This window comes from Mesoplodon densirostris, chromosome 18 (assembly GCF_025265405.1).
Source record: "Mesoplodon densirostris isolate mMesDen1 chromosome 18, mMesDen1 primary haplotype, whole genome shotgun sequence".
Lineage (NCBI taxonomy): Eukaryota > Metazoa > Chordata > Mammalia > Artiodactyla > Ziphiidae > Mesoplodon > Mesoplodon densirostris.
This window is the reverse complement of record NC_082678.1, coordinates 55,431,496-55,455,453: the sequence shown is the minus strand read 5'-3', so window position 1 is coordinate 55,455,453 and position 23,958 is coordinate 55,431,496. Positions and strand designations below refer to the sequence as shown.

Here is a 23,958-nt window from a genome sequence, read left to right as displayed (position 1 = left end):
TTCCATATCACTAACCATCAGAGCATCAGAGAAATGCAAATCAAAACCACAGTGCGGTACTTTCTCACACCCATTAGGATGATACTGTCAGGAAAAAAAAACAAAACAAAATAACTAGTGTTGATGAGGATGCGGAGAAACTGGAACTCTTCTGCATTGTTTGTGAGATTGTAAAATGGTACAGTCCCATGAAAAAGAGTATAGAGGTTCCTCAAAAAGTTAAAACCATCATGTGATCCAGCAATCCCATTTCTGGGTATATACCCAAAAGAATTGAAGACAAGATCTTGAAGAGGTATTTACACACTCATGTTCATAGCAGCACTGTTTACGATAGCTGGGAGGTAGAAGTGGACACCCAAGTGTCCATCAACAGATGAATGAATAAACAAAATGTGGTAAATACATACAGTGGAATATTATCCAGCTTTAAAAAGGAAGAAAATCCTGTCACATGCTCCAACATGATGAACCTTGATGACATTATGCTAAGTGAAATAAGCCATTCACAAAAAGACAAATACTGTATGATTCCACTTATACGAGGTACCTAGAGTAGCCAAATTCAGAGAGACAGAAATAGAATAGTGGCTGCCAGGGGCTGGGGGAGGGAGGAATGAGGAGTAGTTGCTCAATGGGTATAGAGTTTCAGTTCTACAAAATGAAAAAGCTGTGGTCTATTTCACAACAATGTGAGTATACTTAACACTACTGAACTGTACAGTTTAAAACAGTAAATTTTATGTGTTTTTATTTTTAACACAGTTTTAAAAATGAACAGTTAAAAATGAGAGTTATATCAAGGAAGCCCAGGGATGTGGGTGTTTCAAGGTGGGGTGTCAAGTGCCTGGTAAGGAGCACAGCAATGTAATGACACTGGTAAACTGTATAGAGAAAACTGTACATCATCAGTGACGTTGAAGAGGCTGGTTCAGAAGAAGGTAGTGGGTGTCAGGATATCACGGTGGGTAAATTCTCAGAGTCTGTAGGTAAATGAAGGCCAGAGCATTCACAATCACATACACTTGTCTAACAGAATTCCCCTTTGTGAAAAGTTGTATTTGTGACCGTCTTGTGTACTAAAGGATGCTTGAAGATTATTTAGAAAACGTCCCATTAAAAAAAGTAAATAAATAAAACAATAGGGAATTCCCTGACGGTCCAGTGGTTGGGACTGCACACTTTCACTTCGGAGGGCCAGAGTTCAATCCCTGATGGGGAACTAGGATCCCTCAAGCTGTCTGGCGCGGCCAAATAAAAAAAGTGTAGTGGAGCTACTAGGGGAAAAAAAAGTCCCGTTTGAAACATCTAGCCTTCAAAGCATTAAAGTTTTTTGCCATGTATTGGAACCTTTAGTTTAAACAGATTTCATGTTAGTTCATTGGTAAAGTAACTATACTCAAACTGGAAGCTCTCTTCCATGCATAAAAGGTCTTGAGTCTTGTTTGTCAAAGGAATGTCAGCAGACTATATCACCATCTCTTATCACTTTAGGCTTAAAGAAACATTAATAATTTGGTGATAGGTGACATTTTTTCTAAAAATAAAGAGAGATTTTGTTTCATTAAAATATAAACCAAGAAATTTGAAAAACTAGTTGGATTGGAGAGATTTTTAAAGCACATACAGGGAAACTCTGGTGCCCCCAAGCATTGCCCTGGCCCTGTTTCCACACTCTACTTCTGCATGCAGCTCAATGCAGGAAACAAGGATCTAACCTTAGGGAAAAGAAAAACAAAACAAAAGAAAAACCGAAAAAAACCTGGATACACATGAAGGGAGAGTCTGGGAGTGAGCCTAGAGAGGCCCCAGTCAGGACCCCAGGGCAGAGGGCTCAGGGGGCATATGTCCTGAGGATACAAAATTGATGTCAATCGATAGTATACTTAATGTATTAGATTAACAGCAACAACAGGAAGTTTCCTTGTATGAGGCAGAGAATTTGGAGATAAATTAATTAGATAAATATAAAATTAAACAAAAAGTAAGATGATTATAAATCCTGAGCAAAGCAGAAAATTGTACAAGAGATGAAATGCACACATAGTATATCACCTAGCACAGTTGTGAAGAGTCATAATGTATACACTGAATATTTTTCTAACCCAAAGCGCTGATATAAGCATATTGGCAGGATATGGGGAGGGGAGGATAGGGAGGGAGTGTAATTGAACTAAATTTTCAGGAAGTAAATAGATAATACCCATTTGAAACCCAAAAGTGCACCTACAGAAAGGTATATCCAAAGGAAACATTAAAGTTATTGTTTCTGGGGAGCAGGAAGAGGGGTGGGACAGGAGACTGCTGATTTTATTATAAGCCTTGTAGAACTATTTGACTTTCAATACCATGTACTTGTGCAACTTTGATTTTTTAATTTTATAAAAATTCTTATAATAATCTGGAAAGTAGTAGACAATGTGTGTGTCTCCTATTTCAGAGCATTTTCCCCCATCTAACCTGAGTCTCTGATACAATCTGTGTTTTATAGTTCCAGATTCTTGGCACTCTTGTGAATGTAAAACACCGCAGGATCTACAGTCAAATAATAATAGAAATCCCATCCTGACCTCTCCCTGCACATCCTAACTGTTGAGTTTTGGGGATCTGGCATTCGTTTTCTCCAGAGCAACTGGTGAAACTGCAGTGCTTGGCTCTGAAAATTACAGACCTGGGTGGGGAAAGAAAAATCAGCAAGATAAGCAGATGATGTCTTCCCGTCCCTTAAGAGCTGCAAAAAAAGCAGATAACACTCAGCTTGGGAAAGCTGTCTTTCTAAATGCTATTCTGGCAAAGGAGAATTGTATAAACACCTGGAATTCAGAGACTGTTGGTGTGTCCTATGAAAGTGATCACTAACTGCTAAAAAGTCTGTTATCCTGATTGGTTAACTAAGTGATGTACAGCTCTGATAATATTTAAATTAACACCTTGGGGGCTTCCCTGGTGGCACAGTGGTTAAGAATCCGCCTGCCAATGTAGGGGACATGGTTTCGAGCCCTGGCCCAGGAAGATCCCACGTGCCATGGAGCAACTAAGCCCGTGTGCCACAACTACTGAGCCTGAGCTCTAGAGCCCACAAGCCACAACTACTGAGTCGATGTGCCACAACTACCGAAGCCCACGTGCCTAGAGCCCGTGCTCCACAACAAGAGAAGCCACGACAATGAGAAGCCTGCGCACCGCAATGAAGAGTAGCCCCTGCTCACTGCAACTAGAGGAAGCCTGCACCCAGCAACAAAGACCCAAGACAGCCATAAATAAATAAATATTTTTTAAAATAATAAATAAATAAATAAATTGACACCTTTTTCCTGGAAGGGATATACACTTACAAATTTGCTTTTTCGAGCCAGAAGGAGGAAGAGTTCTTTCCTGTCTCCCACATGCATGGAGATAATAAAACTTACGCTTCTGCTCAGTTCCTTAAGAGTTTGAGAGTTTATGTTTCATTTAAATGAACATTTCTTACCCAGGAAGCGCTGGTGACCTTCCCTACTGGTGTGACACCCAGAACTCACCCATCCCCAAGAAACTATGGGGACTCAGTTCCCCTTGTGCCAGCCAGCATGCACCTGACAGCAGTAGCTCCTTCATTCTTTCCCATGACCTCTATTACCTTTTTTTTGAAGAGTATGTTTACAAAACTTCTTCGTTGTGCAGAAAGCAGAATGGGGTTACAACCTCAGTGTAACTGGTAACCACGGATAGTTATGAGTCATCCATCAGTCACAGCTATTCACACTACAGCAAGACTCTTGCATGAAAACCTGACAACCCTTACAGTTTCGCTGGGGAGAAGTCCCCAAGCTTAGTGGTGGATTTCCAAGAGGGACTAAATGGAAGAAAGCAGAATGTCACGGGAACTGTGCTATTTGGGTGGGTGGGTGGGTAGGTGTTCTGGGGTTTGTATCACAGGCACTTTTTAAAAAAACAACTACCAACTCCGTAGGAGCAGTCCAATAAATCCTGAACTGAGTCCTAACACTTTCTGTTCTCAGACCCCAGGGAACATCCTCAGCCTACCTTTCAGCACCCCCCTTGCTCCCTGGCTCAGGCTCTGCCTTAGAGCAGGGGTCCCCAACCTGGTCCAGGGCCTGTTAGGAACCTGGCCGCAGGACTGGAAGTGAGCAGCGGGCTAGCCAGCAAAGGAATTCATCTGCTGCTCCCCATTGCTCGCATTACCGCCTGAACCATTCCTCACCCCCGCCCCCGCCCCCCATCTTTGGAAAAATTGTCTTCCAAGAAACCAGTCCTTGGTGCCAAAAAGGTTGGGGGCAACTGCCCTAGAGGATTCGTTTTCTAGCCCCCCAACCCACCATGAGCAGATGGGAGAAGAAATCACCTTCCCACCCCATCCAAAGCTGGTATCTACAAAGACTTCAAAGACAGCAACTCACAGGCAATCATTTGGAACACAACCCATGGTAAAATGATCTCAGGGACCTAGTCATACCCAAGACACAAAACTCACCTACCTAGCTTGGGTCCCAGAACCTTGGCTCATGGTATGGCTGTTTTCCTTGAAAATCTTTCATGTTTTGTGAAAATCTTTCATAAAATGTTTTATGAAAGATTTTATGAACCACGAGAAAAGTCTATTACCTTGGTGTTTCGATGGATTGGGTTTTCAACTTCAGCACTAAGAGGGAAACCCGCAGACCTCAGAACCTCAAAGGTTAGTGCCAAAGTGTCATTTTGGCAGAACCAAATAGAAGGAGGTGACAAATGTATCCCCCTGCCGGTGGCACTTGGTATTTTACCGTATTGAGGTCGTTTTCATTGTATCTTTCCTCCTTACAGATTATGAAATCCTACCTGAGAGTACGGTGTAAGTTGTCCGTACATCTGTAGCGCAGCAAGTACCTCTGCAGCTCCAATTACCCGCCTATGCTTACTCTCAGAACCTGGAGCAGGAGGGACGCCCAGGAACTCGAGAGATCTGCGCCTGACTGAGGGCCCGTGGACCTGTCTGTCCAAAGTGCTCTTTGCTTCTCCCGCCAGGCTGCCGCAGCCCCACCTCCATCACTCAGATGTCCCCTCCTTTCTGAGTATTCAGTGCTTCCCGGTGCAAGCAAGTGGTGACATATGATCTGGATCCCTCTGGTCGGATCCCAGCCCGTCCTCTGCCCGGGTCGCCCCGCCCTTAGAGCCGCCACGCTGGCCTTTCTGGGAAAGTCTTTGCGGAGTCTGGAGCTAGGAAGCGACCACGCGAGGGGCAGGAGAGGGGCGGGCGGGGCAGCGCCCGACGCACCCCGTCCACGTCCTCCTAGATCCGGCGCGGATGAGACCCCGGAGGTCTGGGGAGAGGCGCGTCTTTGAGGATCTGACCTAGGAGGTGGCAGAGCCTCCCTACCAGCTCGCGCGTCCTCCATGCGGGTGTCTTGGTAGAGGCACCAGCGCACTCCAGCCTCCCGCCCGTGTCTGCTCCTTGTGTCCGGCTGGGGGACGCCACCCGGCCGCGTCGCCACGGAGGTGGGGGCACCGAGCGACAACAGCAACTACGCAGCCCGGGGATCCACGCCCTGACGGACGACAGCGATGGTTCTCGCGGGTGGACCCCGGTGCCTCCCCACAACCCCGCACCCTCCCACCTCCGGCTCTTGCGCCCACGGGAAGACGCCTCAATCCCTGCGCTGTCCGGGGGGCGGGGTGCTTCCAGACGGTGGGTGCCTGTTTGATTTGCCAGATGCGCCCAGGTTCCCCGCCGGGAGAAGGAGGTGAGTGAGCGATGGGGCGAGAAGGAGGTAGGAAATCGAGCCTCCGCTTCTGCAAAAGTACACTTTTCCGCTCTTTAAAAAAATTTTTATTTTATTTATTTTTGGCTGCATATGGTCTTTGTTGCTGCCCAGGGGCTTTTTCTCGTTGCGGCGAGCAGGGGCTACTCTTCGTTTCAGGGCGCGGGCTTCTCATTGGGGTGGCTTCTCTTGTTGCGGAGCACGGGCTCCAGACGCGCGGACTTCAGTAGTTGTGGCTGGCTCGCGGGCTCTAGAGCGCAGGCTCAGGAGTGGCGCCGCAGGAGCTTAGTTGCTCCCCGGCATATGTGATTTTCCCGGAACAGGGATCGAACCCGCGTCCGCTGCATGGGCAGGCAGATTCTTAAAGACCACGCCCTTTCCTTCCTTCCTTCCTAATTCCTTCCTTCCTGCCTCCCTCCCTCCCTCCCTCCCTTCCCTCCTTTCTTATTGATGAAATTCTTAAAACGTACGTGTTGTCTAAGGCAGACTTTCTTAGCTCCCCCAAAGCGCTGGAATTTGACTGCAGATGGTGACAGGTGCAGGTGTTTTTGCGGTTCAGAGGAAACAAAATCAAGCACTATTTACTGGGCACTGGCGATGTGCCAGGCTTATGCGACACGGCCCGGCCCAGACACTCCCAACAGGCCCAAGAAGGCGAAGGGCGAGGGAAGCAGGCTGCAAAGAGAGGTAATGGGGGGACTTACTTGGTGGTCCAGTCGTTAAGACTCTGCTCTTCCAATGCAGGGGACGAGGATTCCATCCCTGGTTGGGGAACTAAGAGAGATGTAATGGGAGCCCACACTTCCTGGGAGAGTAAGCAGCACCGGGGGGGCTCCTGGGTGGTTTAGTACAATCCCAGCTCCAACCTGGGCTCTCACCTGGCGCCCTGCCGCCACTCCGCCTTGAAATCTCGGAGAACAGATGTTATTGCATTTCACCACTGCCAGCTCTCCGGCCAAGAACCCTTGTTTCCTAAACACACTGAGGCCAGGTGTCCGCCATGCCTTGGGTGAATTTGCAAATGTTAACTAACTGGCTTACTCACCTGTCCCCTGTTCCCCTAAGTGACCTGGTGAAGTACAGATCCATCAGTTGGGACAGGGAATATTAATCAGATGAAAGGAAGGGAACTAATTGATTATTCATATGCTACGAACCAGGTGCTTAAGATCCATTCTTTTATGTAATCCTCACACTCTACTCTTAAGAGAAAAACATTTACTTTCTAAATTAAGTCTCTAAAAACGAAACATAACATACAGAAAAGTGCATAAATGGAAGGTTTGATGAAAGTGAACACATCCAGACCAAAAATTAGATGCTCTCTTAGGGTCCCTCCTCATCACTATCCACTCCCTTCTCCCTACAAGTACTGTAAACAGTATCCCGACTCTGAATACCTTAGGCTAGTTTGCCTGGTTCTGAACCTATACAAACGGAATCATTCACTATACAATACATGGTGTTAGGTCCAGCTCCTTTCACTGAGTGTTATGTAAGTTACCTCCATATTGTTGTATGTAGCAGTAGTTTATTCACTTTCATTGGTGTATCATCATCTCCTGTATGAGGATGGAACAATTTATCCATCTTCTATGGACGTTGGGGTTATTTGCACTTGGGAGCTGTGATTGAAAATGTTTTCTTTCATTGTATAGTACATGGGTTTTGGCGCACATAAGTATGTATTTCTGTTGACTCTGTACCTAGGAGTTGCTGGCTATTTTAGTGGGTACTGCTTAACACTTTTGGGGATACTGCCAAATACATTTTCTTAGGTGGTTGTAGTGATTCGCATTCCCACCTGCAATGTATAAGAGTTCCAGTTACTCCACGTGCTCACAAACACTTGATTTTTTTTTTTTTTTTTTTTTTTTTTTTTTTTTTTTTTTTTTTTTTTTTTTGCTGTACGCGGGCCTCTCACTGCTGTGGCCTCTCCCGTTGCGGAGCACAGGCTCCGGACACACAGGCTCCGCGGCCATGGCTCGCGGGCCCAGCCGCTCCGCGGCATGTGGGATCTTCCGGGATCGGGGCACGAACCCGTGTCCCCTGCATCGGCAGGCGGACTCTCAACCACTGCGCCACCATGGAAGCCCCAAACACTTGATTTTTGTCAGTGTTTTTAATCTTAACCATTCTAATGTCTATAGTGGCATCCCATAATACTTTTACTTTCCACTTCCCAGATGACTAGTGGGGTTGAGCATCTTTTCATATACTTACTGGCCTCTTTTTTTTTTTTTTTTTTTTTTTTTTTTTTGCTGTACGCGGGCCTCTCACTGCTGTGGCCTCTCCCGTTGCGGAGCACAGGCTCCGGACACACAGGCTCCGCGGCCATGGCTCGCGGGCCCAGCCGCTCCGCGGCATGTGGGATCTTCCGGGATCGGGGCACGAACCCGTGTCCCCTGCATCGGCAGGCGGATTCTCAACCACTGCGCCACCAGGGAAGCCCCTGGCCTCTTTTATGACATGCCTGCTCAAGTAGTTTGCTCAAGTAATCTGGATTATTTGCATTTTCATATACACTTTAGAAATAACTTATCAGTCTGTCCCCCAAAAGGCTCAGGTTTGATTAGCATTTCATGGAACCTATATGGCAGTTTGGAGAGAATGTACATCCCCAATTTAAGATTGAGTCATCCAATCCATGACATGGTAATATCTCTCATTTATGTAGGTTTTATTTTTCTCTCAATAATATTTTATAGTTTTCCATGTAGAATCCTTCAACATCTTTCACATGATTTGTTCCTAAGTATTTGATGTAGTTTTTGTTATTGTAAATGGCATCATCTTTTACATTTTAATTTCCTAATTGTTACAGGTATACAGAAATACAATTAATTTTTGTAAATTGACCTTGTATCTAAACCCACTTATTATTCCTAAGAGTTTATCTGTAAATGTTTTCTCTACACATGTACATGTATACATGTACAGTACTGTTGTGTGAATAATTTGAAAGTTTTATTTCTTGATTTTCAATCTTTCTGCTTTTCATTTCATTTTCTTGCCTTATTGTACTAGCTTGAACCTCTAGTACAAAACCAAATAGAATTGGTAATAGCAAGTATTGTTTTACTTTTTTTTTTTTTTTGGCTGTGCTGGGTCTTTGTTGCTGCACGCAGGCTTTCTCTAGTTGTGGCGAGTGGGGGCTACTCTTCGTTGTGGTGCACGGGCTTCTCATTGTGGTGGCTTCTCTTGTTGCAGAGCATGGGCTCTAGGCACGTGGGCTTCAGTAGTTGTGGCGCACAGGCTCAGTAGTTGTGGCTCGCGGGCTCTAGAGCACAGGCTCAGTAGTTGTAGCGCACGGGCTTAGTTGCTCCATGGTATGTGGGATCTTCCCAGACCAGGGATTGAACCTGTGTCCCCTGCGTTGGCAGGAGGATTCTTAACCACTGTGCCACCAGGGACGTCCCGTGTCTCATTCTTAATCTCAGGGGAATCATTAAATATCATATAGACTGTAGCTTTTATGTAGATAATCTTTATCAGACGAATGAAGTCTCCTGATTTTAGTTTACTGGAATTTTTTATCATGAGTTGTTTAATTTTATCAAATGTTTTCCCTGCATCTATTGAAATAATCATATTATTCTTCTTCTTCATGCTGTTAATGTGATATATGGAAATGTGATACAAGCTACACATATCAGAGTTATCTCTGGGAATTTTGATGGGTTATTAAGAATGGTCCTCTCTCTTCTCTTCCGTGATTATGAGCTATAACAACTATGTGGGCATTCCCTGGCGGTCCAGTGGTTAGGACACCTTAATTTCACTGCTGAGGGCCAGGGTTCGATCCCTGGTCGGGGAACTAAGATCCCACAAACCATGGGCAAAAAAACAAACAAACTTGGAAGTCTGGAGCTTCTGGGCACTATCTTTCCCACCACATGAAAAGAGCTTGCCAGAAATTAAGCCCAACCCAGAGGAAATTAAAACCAAGATATGACACGGGGGATGACAGAGAGATAAAAGCCCTCACACAGAAAAGAATATTGATGACAGCATTTGAGCCCTGGTTCTAACAATGTCAGACCTTTCCCTGCATTGACAAGATATATGAACCAATGAATTTTCTTTTTCTTTTTTTTTTTTTTTGCTTAAAGTACTATGAGTCAATCTTATTTATATTCATCACATACATCTTGCTTAGAAGATTTCCCCAAGAAAATTGCAAAAATCATGTCATACTCTTGAACATAAACTGTAGTTCCATCATAGTTGAGTGATGGGAATGGACATGGGCCTGGGACAGGGCACTACAGCTGAAACATGCAGTTCTAGGCAGCCTTATTCAAACAGCATGGGAGAGAGGATATAAAAACCAGCACAGATCAGCATCCAGGTACACCAACACTAACGTTTATATTCACACACCTGTTAGTTCCTACTTTACCACACAATTCATTTTCCAAAATATAAAGAACTTCAGCCCATTATCCTGGCCTTTGGAATGGGTACAGAGAGAATTATCCAACCTGTCTTCCTAATCACAGATGAAAATGATTCTAGGAATTTTGGGAACATGACAGATGTCAGGAACAAGAGAGCTAATGAAACATGCAAACTTTCCTAGAGCAAAGGGGGAGATTCACAACTCGGGGGACAATCAAGTCCTTCTTTTATATGGAGACTTCATTGTCTTTGCTATGATCCCTAGCTGAACAGACACCCCAGGAGTTCTTAGCTCAGAACTCTGCACGGAACAGGAGCAGCCCCAGCATCCGTCTGGGCCCTGTCTAAGACACTGGTTTAATGAAGCCATAATCCATGCATTTGATGAGACATTCCCGAGCTGTCTGAACCACTGCTGCCCTCTTCTCGTCCGGCTCTTGTTTGCCCACCACAGTCAGGATCTCCAGCAACTCACTCTCCACCAGCTTCTTGGCCAGCTCAGCATCAGCCGCCAGCAGGTTGTAGGCAATGACCAGGCCCCGGTGTTGAACTGACGGCCGGTCATGCAAGCAAAGCCGCTGTAAGATCTCCAACCACTGAGTCGTCTGAAAGTGGAGAAGTGGATAAGGAAGGATTGGAGGAATCAGTGGGGGGACGGAGAAAGGAGATTTGGGACAAGATAAACAGAAGGCCTTGGCCAGGCCCAGATCCTGAGCTCTGAAAGGGCAAGCATACGTCTGGTTATCTGTATGGGACTTGGCATATGCCCACTTGAGCCCCTTGGGACTAGCTGGGTGATGCCCATCTCCTTACCAGGACCAGGGCAGGGATTGAAGAACTAGAAGGAGCTTGAAATAATCCAATCCTTTTCATTTTATAAGTGGAGGAATTGGGGTTCAGGGAGAGGAAGTAACTTCGCTATGGTCACACATCTGGAAATAGTAAAGAATAAACATCCACACATCCATTTAATTTTTAAGCATCTTGAGAAGCAAAGGGACAGGCCCACTGCATGCCTGAGTGGAATGGGAATGGAGGGTGTTCAGAAAGGAGGATTCTAACCCTGGACGCATGCACGACGCCTGCTTCTGCCAACCCAGGTGCCCTTAGAGACACGCCCTGGGCATGCACTCCACCAGCCCTGACTTCAACTGGAATTAACACTGGCGTCTGGAGTGTATCCTCTCCTCCACCACTCCTCCATCTCTCTCCTCCATTCCCAGTTGTGAAGCAGCCCAGCTACTGTACATGGAGGAGACAGGACTCTAGACCTCTCTGATCACCCCCAGGAGACAGAAATGGAGCTGAGAATAGAACCAGGAGGCTTGACACAACATTCAACAGACACAGAATAGAATAGTTATCAGTATGGGTTTTGGAGTCAGACAAGTGTTCAGGTCCCAACTCAGCCACTTACCAACTGTATGACCTTAGCTAAATTATTTAACCTCTCCAAGCCTCAGGAGCCTCATCTGTTACGTTCCCTCATAATATTGTGATGATCTAATGATACGACACATGAAAAGAGCTTAGCATGATGGCCAGAGCATAGTCAGAGCCCATCAAGTAGCACTGGACAGGAATGATGATTTTAGGCACTAATCTGACAATTTCCCCTTTGCTGCCTCAGGCCTATTACCCTCCACTAGTTAGCAGAGATACCTTTCTACATACACCACTGTCAGATGGGGAGACAGATACAGAGAGGAAGAAAAGGCAAATTATTGCTTCTGAGCTTCTCAGCAGACTTTTGTAAACTCTGCACTGTATCCTACCACAAGGAAAGGAAAGGAAAGTTCAGCTGGCTGTGGTCGGGTTCAGGGAAAGATTTTATGCTGATGCGTAATTGATCATGGGTCTAGTGCCTATCACTCCCTGGGACAGGAATGCAGCCAGGATTTCTGAGCCCCTTGGGAAGATGGAAGAAGTGGCCAGGAATGGGTTGCAATCCTGAAGGATCCCAGTCCCCTCCTATCTAACTGGCTATGTGGTGTTGGGCTATTACTTTTCTGAGCTCGGTTTCACCATAGGTAAGTGAGGATAATAATAATCATGCCCACTGCACAGGGTCGTTGGGAGGATGGAATGACATAATAGGTGCAAGCACTTAGAGCAGCGCTTGGAGCACAGTAAGTGGAGGAGTCACAGAGCACCCTGCGGGGCCTGGTGACAGAAATGTGTGACCAGTAACTTCAGCAGAAGCTGCTCTAGGACAGCAGCCTGTGGTCCCCAGGCCGGAAGCACCCCATCTCCAATCTACTCAGTCAGAATATCTGGGGAAAGTGTTTTAACCAGCCCTCCGTGTGACTCTTACACACGTTACAATTTTGAAAAACTTGCCTTAGGGAAAGTGCTGAAGGCCAGGGGCCAAGCAGGGTGAACTACATCTAGGAGAGAGACCCCTCCCCTGGTGCCAGGACAGCGCACACACACGCACGCACGCACACATGCACACACACACACATGCACACACACACACACCCCTGCCTTAAGCTGGCTATCTAAAAGAGCCTGCCTGTAAAGCAGACTTGCTTTAATATATTTGAATTGAGATGTTTACATTTTTCACCGTCAGTGAATCTGATGCCCACAAACTAAGTTCAGTTTGGTGAAATAAGGAAAATTTCATTTTGCATCCCCTTGTTTGCGGCTATGTCAATATCACTCTCATTACGCCTGCTGAGATGGCCCCAGTCCCGCAGAGGGTCTGGTCATCACGTGAACTTAAGAGAATCTGCTGCCCCTTCGTCAAACTGCGGATGGTAACCCAACCACATCCATTCTGGGGAGCTCAGGGGCTCCACAGCAATAGTTAGTGCTATTATTATTGTCGTTATTCTTAAGTAATGACTTCTAAGCACCACCAAAGTGAGTTAGCACACTTAGGGAGTGCAAATAATGAGTGTAAGGGGTCGAATCATACAGATTCTCCTCTCTTTAGGTGGTAGGAACAGATACAGGGGCTGGCCTCCCCCCAGAGGATCATACAGGGCAGTGTGGTCTGGGGGTGGGGGGACTCCCCGGAGTCCCTAGGGCCCACTCTCACCACTTGAGTCATCTTGAAGCACAGTTTCTTATGTGCTGCCGTCAGCATGGCCAGGGCTCCCGCGGCCGCATTCTGCACCTTGTCGTCATCCTCCCCGCAGAGCAGCACCACCAGCTTCAGCCGGTCGTTCCCATCAGCCAGGAACCTCTCCTGTACCTATAGGAGGTGGGTACAGGCTCAGAGAAAAATGCCCCCATCTGCCCAGCCTGGAGAGGGAAAGATGCATCTGGAGCCATATCCTCTGACCCAAGATCCCTCAGAGCTTTTCTTTGAGCATCTCACCATGACACCTCCTCCTCCAGGAAGTCTTCTCTGACTAGCTAAATGAAAGTGCTACAGACTCCTCCAGCTAAAAGGTTCAAGAGAATAAGGGGTTCCTTGTAGAGCATTCGCTGTTGCCCCTGTTTGCATTCAGCTCTCCACCCCTGGGGAAAGGGCAGGCACAGACTCCTGAAGGGTAGATGTTGCCTGAAGAGCCATGTTTCACTTCACTTTGGGGAAGCCTGGACTGTTTCTCCCACAACAGATGGGCCTTCAGGGCCTGCCATTAAATGACTTGGCAGTCCCTGAAGGCACAGAAGCTTGGCAAGAGCAGCAGACAGTTGGGTAGTTTACATGGTACTCAAGAGCTGCTGTACCATTCACCAGGTGAGGGATGAGGCTTCCCAAGCACCCAAAAGCCAGGAGAAGAGCCTCCCGGGGCCCAGGGCCCTGACATGTCTGAAAGCACACTGACCACCCCCACCCCCCCGCACCCCTCTGCTCTATAGTAAAATCTGGTTGGTTAAATTTAAGGGCATTTTGTTGGGTGAGGTGTCCTAGAAGGGGAACGCCAAGAGGGGTCAAAGGTCACAGCTGCCCAGGTTATAAACCTCTACCTACAACTCCCTGAAGCTGGAGCAGTGGTCCTCAGAGGTAAGAGTATAGTGATAGTCAGCACAGTCCCTTCGTGGGGCACAGGTGTGACTGGAAAGCAGCTGCCCCAAAAGGACTGCATTCCCCATCTCTTGCACACCATGACCTCATTCTCATTACAGAACATGAATGGATGGAATGTGTGTCACTTCCAGGCCACCATGGTGGAGCGCTACAGGGGTCTTTCCTGTGGTCTGTCTCCCCATTCCCCATCTGAATGGAAACCACTCTCAAGGTGGCAGAGGGAGAGACAGTTCTTTTTTTGGAGTGGGGGGGGGGTATAGTTATTGATGATTGAAGATGCCTGCCTCCCTAAGTCATTGCTTGGAAGCGAGCCACCTGATCCCAATGTGAGCAACAAATGATGTGAGTGAGAAATGAACTTCTGTCCTGTTGGGACCACTGTTCATTTTGATTCGGGTTGTGGCCGCTGCTGCTCCCCATCCCATCACTGTCCCCTCCACTGTCTTCGGATACACTCTCTTCTCCCACGTGGCTGCCAGGCCCCCAGCCCAGCCTCAGGCCAGCTCCCTGGTGGACTGTGGTCGCTTTATTTCTTTTGACTTTAAAAGGCTTTCATGGATCAGGTTTTCCTCCTATAACAGTGAGAACATCCAAGACTTGAGTTAAGAACTGAGGGGCAACAGAGTGGGTCTCACACTCGGCCACTAGCCCTGGTTGTCACATTAACAAAGGGCCTCAGATTTCACCCCTGTTGTTACCTCTGCTGAGGTTCTACCTACAGGCACAGCAGTGGTCTGCCAGGATGGAAAGGAGGAGACGTTCATTCATCATGTGGTGATAATTTATCCCAGTACCAGACCATGAAGCCGTTGACGTGTTCTGAATTCATTTTATTTTTACAAATCCTATAATTATTCTGTGATGAACACAGTTATAGTGCATAGCAGTTTCTGTGGAAACAGCGATCGTTCATTAAACGTTAACATTTAACGTATTCTAAAATCGTTTGTAACTGTTTTTGCATTCATTTTTTTATATATGTGGAGCTTCAACAGATGCAAGTGGTCTAGCCTCTCTTGACCTCTAATAGGCCCTGGCTTCATATATTTTTTGCTATGAGATTATTTAGTAAATAACCTGGGGAAATGGGACTTCTACACCATGCAGCCCAAGCTTTGGGGTCAAAGCCGCAGCTAGGGATGATATTACTTTGTGTATTCTCCTTTGTCTCCTTTGTGCATTGTATTCCTCTTGGGGTCCCTATAGGGAAGGAAGCTGTCATCTAGGAAAGATTGAGGGATTCCTGGGTTCTTTGACAAAATGTTGCCTTAATACCACTGTAACAGCCCCCAGTCTAGCGCCAGGCCCTGACCTGTGGCCTGACTCTGCATGCCTTGATCACTCCCATCCTGAGCCCCCTCACCTCCTTGTTCACCACCATGTTGCACATGCACTCTGTGGCTGCCTGCCGCAGCTGGTCGTGGTTCTCAAACATGTAGTTCTCAATATCTGGCAAGGCCTTCTCCTTAAAGATCTTCTGCCTAGGGTGTGAGGGGTGGAAGAAGAGAGGCTGCTGAGTCCTCTCTAATGAGCATTTGGGGCTTTGGCCACCCAAGAGCCATTCCACATCCTCAGCCAGCATGGTTTAGATGGCAGTAATCCCACCCCCAGCTCCAGGAGGGGCGTCCAGTGACATAGCACAGCATCCTGGCCATAGCAACAGGGTCTGAGGTGAACATGTCACCCAGCTGGAGATTCTCTTGTACTATTGCTGGGGAATGTCTTTCTCTCTCCTGCTGGAGATGAAGCCAAGAAGATATGGAGTCTGGAGCAACCCTCATGTAATCATGAGAGAGGGGAAGAGCCTGTCTGAAAATGAAGACAATACAGACAGAAGAGGTGGAGAGGTGTAGGATCTAGGACAGCTTTGTAACCCCTGCATCAAGCCGCACCTGAATCTGGTGTATCCCAGATGAGTCATTAATGACCTGAGTCATTAAATTCCCTTTATGCTTAAACCAATTAATTGGAGTTGAGTTTTCTGCCACTGGCAGTCAAAAGACTTTCAACCCAATCCCACCATCCCCCTGCTTCCGGGGGTGGATGGGGACACTTTATCCCCACCCATCCACCTGATATCTTTTCTGCTACTTGAGAAGGAAATGCCTTTCCAGTCTCCTTTGGCTTTGCACATTCACTGTGGTCTTTCCAAGTGCTATAGCTCAAATCCCTCCCACGGTCGTGTCTACCCACTGCCTTCGAGCCTGTCCTCAGGGAAGAGCACACACGGTACCTGTGACATTTCCACTGACACGTCGTGGGACACCTCTCTCCACCCCTGCTCCCTGTACGCGCCACTCACCGGAGTTTGTCACTCCGCTCAGACAGGTTGGTGAGGCCTAGGAGAGCCTCATAGTTCTGGAGCCCATCCCGCTGTGTGTTGAGGAGACTCACAAGGGGCCGCACTACCTCGTACACCTGTGGGGGGGGGCGTCAAGGAGTGGTCAGGTGGAGACCATGTCCCCCCAGTCATTCACAGGCGCCCAGCTCTAGAATTTCCAATGCACGTGCCCACCCATTGTCTGATTCAACCTTCACAATGATCCTGAGGGGCGGGATGATTTCCTTTACTTCGCAGATGAGATAACAGTTTCCAAGGGGACGGCCTTCTTCGTCAGAGGTAGAGCCAAGCCTGGGATCCACACACCTCCAATGCATGGCCCTCTTTGTGACAGCACCACGCCCCCTCCCAGGCCAGGGGTAGGGTGGCAGGGGAGAGGCCCCTGGGAGCAGACTCCTCCCATCACTACCACCCTACCGCCCCCATCACCCACCCGCTCCCCAGGGAAGGCGATGTCCGGATTGGAGACTGCAGCGATCTTCGCTAGAGCATGGGCTGCCTTCACCTTGCCCACGTCTGTGCCCTCCAAAGCCAGGGGAATCAGGGCCTGCAAGAAAGGGCACAGTCACTCCTCGGTCACAAATACACAGAGGCCTCTCTCCCCAGCGTCCCTCTCCAACTGCTGTCTGTTCCATCAGAAGTTCAGGAAGACTCTGTAATAGAGTCAACTCTTGAGCATCATGGAAAACAGTTAAATTCTTAATCACGGATTCAGTCCCCTTGGTTCCCAGCACACACGGAGATCTTCGCCCACCCTCTTCCCCACCCACCCATACGTTCATGTGGCTTTTGGAAAAATAAATCGTTTTTTACTTTCTGACTAAGTCAAACCTAATCATAATAGCGGCCATTCACTGAGCACCTCCTATGAGCCAACACTTAAGTGTATTTTCTCTAATCCTTGTGACATTCTGCAAAGTGAGTGTGTGATGTTCTCCCTTGTTTTACAGATGAAGAAACTGTGGCTCAGGGAGATTAAGTAATTTGCCCGAAGTTGCACAGCTAAAAAGGGGACAAGCAAGGACTCGATGACGAGCCTTCTGTAGCAAAGCCCACGGTCTCTATCTGCACCAGGGTTCCTTCCAGTAACAAGGAGGATAAATGGGATCCCACAGTAAATCCCATGACACTTCATAGACTTAGGCACCGACAGCACAGATACCTTAATGACTGTATTCCAGAGGTCGGGTTGGGGCAGGGGGTGCGTTATTCTTGGGCCAGGCAAAGAACGTGCACACACACATACACACACATACACAAATGAAGAGACAGACATAGAGACACACAATTACACATACACACAGAGACACATATACACACACACACAGACACACACACAGACATACACACACATACACAAGTTGCTTCTCCCCAGTGAAGCACCTTCTAGGATGGCAAGGAACCCTTAGCCCACCCAATGTACCTTGCCACCACCTTGAGCCACAATGGTACCTCGGTCCTTTGGGTTGTCACACAGTGCCAGGAATACCCTAGAGAGCAAGGATAAAGGACATTCAGTGCATGAGCACACCCTTCCCAGGCATCAGCAGGCCCAGTGAAACTCTGGGAAGTGCTACCAGTGAGCACGTGCCCCAGAACTAACCTTGGGAAGATACTGCCATGGACATAAGTGGCTGGGGAGGAAGTGAGGCCAGATGTAGCTGCAAACAGCGGCCCCATCCCTGTTTAGGGAGATACCAAATGGCTCCCTGCTGCCCACCACCCAGGAGAAACTGGAAGCACCCCAGGACCACCATGTTCTGGCCCTTGCCATCCTCTCTGGTCGTATCTAGCACCACTCTCTCCTGTGCACTCCATGCTCCAGACATATCCCTGGAGAACCCCGTCCTCAGTCACTCATTCTCCCTCCATCCTCAGGGTCTTTGCATACGCTGTTGCCTCTGCCTGGAACCATTCCTTCTGCTGCATTTGAGTGGCTCCTTTTTTTTTCTTCAGGGTTCCCCTGAGTTGTTACATCTTCCAGGAGGCCTTTCTAGCTGCCTACCCACCTACCCTCCAGTCTGGCCAGTTGGGTGCCACTGCTCGTGCTCCAGCCAGCCCTCTGTATGTCCCCCATCATGGCACCTGCCGTGTCATGTGGTAACTGTGAGCCTGTGTGCCTCCCGTCAGGCTGCACAGAAACTGTGCCTTTCATCTTCGGCATTTCAGGGCCTGGGAACCAGGTTATCAGAATGGACAGTGACGTCTTTCCTCCCAATGCAGAGTTGCCCCTGTGGTGACCTGCCTGCCCTGTCACTTTTCAGTGTTGATCCCCGTCAGCCTCCTCTTCAGGCCCCTAATGGCTCATTCCCTCATTTACTCCCCACCCCCGCCATCTCTATCTCCCCACCCACCCTCCTGCCTCCAGGCCCCTCAGACCCCATCCCTGAACTGCTGCAGCCGCACCTGGCCAGCAACTCTTTGGTCTGGTCAGTGAGGATGGCATTGTCTGCTTTCACCATGCAGGCCAGCGCTGAGATGACGCCGGCCTTCAGAAGCCGCTTCACCCGCATGTCCACAAAGTCCTTCTTGTCCTGGGGATATGAAAAGATGGCAAGGAAATCAATCCCGAAAGAGAAGGAAGATCATCCCAAACCCTAGATGACCTAAATGTTACTTTCTTGCAGAAGGCTGGCTTTCCATTAGGCTATGCATGGGGGCAGGGTGGGTAAACAGGGGTGGGAGGGGAGAGAGAGCAGATAAAGCTGACCTAACAGTGGATTGGGTCAGCCCCAGGGTTGAATAGCCTCTACAGATAATCCTCAGGGTGGCTGGGAAGAGTCAATCTCTATAAGCCACATTAGAACTTCATGGCGGCAGAACATGCTATACACCCTTGCCTGCGTGAAATCCTATGCAGCTTTAAAAAATGATTCAGAGAACTACATAGCAGTATGGAAAACATCTAAAGTATTTTCCCAAAGTTGGGTACAAAATAATAACTACATTCTGATTATAACTATTTTTATTATTTTTTCTTTTTTAATTATTTATTTATTTATTTATTTGGCTGCTCTGGGTCTTAGTTGAGCCACGTAGGATCTCTAGTTTCGGCATGCGAACTCTTAGTTGCAACATGTGGGATCTAGTTCCCAGACCAGGGGTCAGACCCGGGTCCCCTGCACTGGGAGCACAGAGTCTTAGCCACTGGACCACCAGGGAGGTCCCCTGATTATAACTATTTTTTAAAAAACGCACAGAAAGGGGCCTCCCTGGTGGCGCAGTGGTTGAGAGTCCGCCTGCCGATGCAGGGGACACGGGTTCGTGCCCCGATCCCGGAGGATCCCACATGTCGCGGAGCGGCTGGGCCCGCGAGCCATGGCCGCGGGGCCTGTGTGTCCGGAGCCTGTGCTCCGCAACGGGAGAGGCCACAGCAGTGAGAGGCCCGCGTACAGCAAAAAAAAAAAAAAAAAAAAAAACGCACAGAAATAAAGAGCCTCTGGTAGGTGATATAACACACCAAAATGATAATAGGGAGTTGATGTAATTGCAAGTAGCTATTTTCTTTTCTCTACTGTCACATTTGTGTTTGTTTTGCAACATGGGTCATTTAAAAAAAATCTAAATGTTTTATTGGCTCGAAATACAATGTATATATATTCATATACAAACCACATACAAAGTATGCCGTTGCGTGCAGGGCATCATTGTGGGGAGGGTCCCAAGGGGATTTGTGACACCTGGGCTGCCCCATCCCCCGTCCCTCCACTTCTCATTATTCGTACTTAGCACCCATATCCCCAAATCCAGATATCCCAGAAAATAAAATTTGTATAAATGTGGAAAACATGAAATACAACTAACTGTCAGATGTCCATGAAATCAATATAAATTAGAAAACGTTCATCCTGGCTCCATTTGGTTTCTTCGACTATAAATCGTCGATTCCTCCTCCCCCTCCACGGAACATTAACTCTAAGAAAAAACACAAGTGCCACCTAGTGGGAGAAACTGACCATGATCCTCTTCAATTTCTCTGCCTCTTCCACCAAATCCTCCCAGATACACCGGCACGGCGCCTGACCATCATTAACTGTCCTTCCCACCTCTCTGGCGGTCCGGTGGTATAGCTCCCCTCCCGGCCATCTCCTTCCCCACCTTGGGGTGCTCCTCGGGCACGTGCTGCTTGGAGAACTTGGCCAGCTGCACCAGCTCAGGGATGACCTCATTGACGTCGTAGCTGTTGGTACAGTTCACCAGGGTGGTGGCCACCGAGTACAGGATAGTCTTGTCAGGGGTCTGGAGGCAGGAGGTGGGGGATAGGAGGGGACAGGCAGCAAGGAAACCTGAGAACAAACCACTGCCTCCCAGAGGCTCCCTCACAGGCAGGCTGGTTTGGGAGGAGCGTGGCTGGCGTGGCCCCGAGGGAGAGGAACCGGCTCTGCGCACACAGGCTCTGCTCTGCTCAGCAGTGCCCCAGAGTACCAACGGGGGTCCTCTCAGTGCACTCTTTGCTTTGTGCCCCTTTCAAAAGCCCAGTCCCATAGGCTTTCTATCAGACTGGGATAGGGTGGGAGCTGGACACCCTTTGGTGGAAACTCCCTCCCACACTTCCACCCTTTAGTGGCGGCAAAGAGCAGGGGGAGGGGGGGCGCAGGGGGAGGTGGCCCAGCAGAGGAGGAAGGGCATCTGGGAAGGACTGGGAAGGAGGGAGGGGCCCAGAAGAGGCCAGGTACTGCCCCTCGGTCCCTCAAAAACCTCAACTCCCTGGGGGGGGGAGGGGGGTCTCAGGAAAAAACTACCCTCATCTTATTCATCCTCCCACTGCTTGGAAGGCATGAAGAGTTGTGAGCCCATTTTACAGTCAGGAAAGATGAGGGCCAGACAGAGGGAAGTGACCACCCCAGGTTTACAGGAAGAGTAGGGGATAGAGTCAGGATGAGGACAGGGGAGTCTTAATTTCCCACGCTCAGTGGACAGCCCCGTGAGCCTGAATCCAGCAGATCCTGAGGCCAGAGGCCAGGGCCACACTTGCCTTGGCCAGCTCCAACATGGCCTGCAGGGCAGGGATGTCCTGAACAAAGTCATCCTTCACGTCGGCGTCCAGCGTGAGGTAGGCCAGGCCCTCCACTGCCCATCGCCGGGTCCGGGTGTCTGTGGACGTGTTGCACAGCCACCTGGGGGAGGGGAGGCAAGGGTGCTGGGACTGGGGCAAGAGTGAAACAATTCAGGGCAGCAGGTGGGCGGCTTTTTAGGACCTGACATCCACTAGGGCACATCCCTGAGAGGAGATGGTGGGCTTGGGGAAATAGGACCCCCTTACTTGCGGCACTGTTTGGCCAGCTTCTCTGTCGACCCTTCTGCAAACTGCCTGAGACCATAGTCTGTGCCGCCCGCAGAGCCAAGTTTACAGAGTCCCTGGGGAGGAGGGGAGATGTGTAGGATCAGAGACACCAAGGCCTGGGGACGAGGCCTTGCTCACACGGGTCCCTGTGGCTGGAACACTTTGCCCCTTTTCTTTGCCTGGATAAACCTCTCTGCATCCTACAGAACTCAGGGCAGGTGTCACCTTTCTGAGATGCCTTCCCTGAGGCTTCCAGGTTAGGGTAGATGCCCACAAAGCTGGAGGTTTTCAACTTACCCTTTTCCCCCACCATTTTGCCCACGTAGATGTTTTGTGTCTCTCATTTTGAAAAATCACAGGATAATACTAACCATATCTGTAACCACAACAATAAAACTTATGGCACAAAAACTGGCTGTGAAATCATATTTTTGTTGGGGGTCAGATTCAGCTGTGCAGATTTTTACCCAGGAAAATTTGGACTCTTGCTAGGAAAAAAGATGTCTTCCCTAAGAGAAAACTCACAATGGCAGAAGCTAAAATTAGTTTTTTTTTAATTGATGTGAACCAAAAAAAAACCCACAAACAGATCAGTGACTCAAATCTTCACTGTAATTGCTGTCAAGAAAAAGGAAGTTACTTCTATAAAATGAAAATGGGAACAATGCAGCAGGTTTAACTGTGCTATATAGAAACCGATTAAGGAAACAAACTGAGTTTTTGGAGTTTGCACTGAAACTACTTGGTGGACAAAAGCTCATCAGTGTTTGCGTCGTTCAAAAGCATCGAGGAGATCATTGTTAGGGTTACATGGCGGGGTCCCCCATCCTGAATCCACGTTCTCACAGCCTCCTGCTTATCACCCCTTTCTGCAGGGGCCTGTGGGTGGATCTGGGTGCTTAGGGCGTGGTCTCCTCAAGGACAGGGACCACGTCTCATTCATTCTGGTGTCCCTGATGCCCGGCACAGTGTCTGGTACCCAGCGCACTCACCACCAGCGTGCGGATCTTGATCTTCTCGTTTTTGGTGGTCTTGTAGATCTCTTTGAGCAGTGACACGCCGTTGGTGATGATGAATGTGGCGCGGCTGAGCTTGGTGGAAGCATGGATGAGGGCCTCCACGGCCACCAGCTGGTCTGTCTCACGCTCTGAGCCGCACAGAGCCACCATCATCTCCATCACTCCTTTCAGTCCCAGCAGCTGATTGCCCAGGTCAAAGGGGCCCTGCAGGATCCCTGACACCGTCTGGATGGCAATCACATTCTTGTCCATGTCCTGGGGGTCAAACTTGCCCCTAAAACAGAGGGCCAGCGTGGTCAAGAGAACTGGCCAAGGGGAATGGGAGGAGTGTGAGATTTGGGGACAGACAGATCTGTTTTTTCATCCTAGATCCACCACTCATGAGCTGTGTAACCTGGGGCAATTCACTGAACCTCTCTGAGCCTCAGCTTCTTGATCTGGAAACTGAGGATAGCACTACTACTTCTCAGAGTTACGATGGGGATAAATGAAGTAATAGATGTGTTCCTCAAGAAGCACACTCAGATGGGGACTGACACTCAGGAAGTTTATTCGGGAGAGCTCTTGGGATCAACACCTGTTGGGAAAGGGAAGAAATCAGGCCTGGATGGAGGGAGGCACTGGACTGAGATGCGGTCATGACAAAGCCTCAGCTTGCAAAGAGTTCCAGAGCCGACACACCCTTCAAAGTTGTTCCAAGTTGGGGTGAGGGGCAAGTCATTGGATGCTGGCTGCCCTGAGAAGGGTGAACAGCTGTCCTCAGCCAAGGCAAGTACCCAAAGAGAGGTGACAGGTGAGAGCTGTCAGCCAACAGGCTTCCCAGAAGCTGGGGTGTCTGGTGGGACAGGACAGCAGCCACCACAGCACAATAGGGCTACCATGATGCCTGCCGCACGACCTGACTCTGCCACATAGCTGAGTCACGATGTAGCCTGAGCCAGTCAATCCCCTGTCTGGTCCAGTCCCTTCCCCTAACGAGTCGGGGGTGAGGGGTAGACTAGAAGAGCCAGAAGTTTCTGCCTTCCTTTCAAAATCTACTATGATCTACTCTACGGAAGGACCTCTGTATGAGGACATCAGAGGTGACACACCTTCTGATCCTTCCGTGATCTGCCCAGGTTGATTTGATGTGGGGAATCGGGGCGGATGTGCACAGTGCAAATGCAGATGTGTATAAATGAAAGAAGAGA

General features: G+C 48.6%; 2 protein-coding genes across 5 annotated transcripts in view; one reads left to right on the top strand and one right to left on the bottom strand.

Annotated features, from left to right (window-relative positions):
• Window positions 1-23,958, top strand: part of NLE1 (notchless homolog 1) — a 67,116-nt gene that overhangs the window by 13,868 nt on the left and 29,290 nt on the right. Inside the window, exon 2 of one of the 2 annotated variants that reach the window (XM_060080702.1) lies at window positions 4,804-5,720. The exons of the other annotated variant lie outside the window; for it this stretch is intronic. Within the exon in view, the coding sequence (XP_059936685.1) occupies window positions 5,542-5,720 (179 nt within the window). The 5' untranslated portion in view covers window positions 4,804-5,541. The remainder of the gene's footprint in view (window positions 1-4,803; window positions 5,721-23,958) is intronic. 2 annotated transcript variants of the gene reach the window in all.
• UNC45B (unc-45 myosin chaperone B) overlaps window positions 10,484-23,958 on the bottom strand; it is a 30,024-nt gene continuing 16,549 nt past the window's right edge. Inside the window, exons 9-19 of one of the 3 annotated variants that reach the window (XM_060080699.1) lie at window positions 22,742-23,042; window positions 21,729-21,823; window positions 21,435-21,582; window positions 20,564-20,704; window positions 18,872-18,999; window positions 17,889-17,955; window positions 16,899-17,012; window positions 16,427-16,542; window positions 15,488-15,605; window positions 13,186-13,341; window positions 10,484-10,744 (exon numbers count right to left, since the gene is read on the bottom strand). In XM_060080699.1, coding sequence (XP_059936682.1) covers window positions 10,484-10,744; window positions 13,186-13,341; window positions 15,488-15,605; window positions 16,427-16,542; window positions 16,899-17,012; window positions 17,889-17,955; window positions 18,872-18,999; window positions 20,564-20,704; window positions 21,435-21,582; window positions 21,729-21,823; window positions 22,742-23,042 — 1,645 coding nt within the window. The remainder of the gene's footprint in view (window positions 10,745-13,185; window positions 13,342-15,487; window positions 15,606-16,426; window positions 16,543-16,898; window positions 17,013-17,888; window positions 17,956-18,871; window positions 19,000-20,563; window positions 20,705-21,434; window positions 21,583-21,728; window positions 21,824-22,741; window positions 23,043-23,958) is intronic. The other 2 variants (XM_060080700.1, XM_060080701.1) reach the window with 2 other exon arrangements.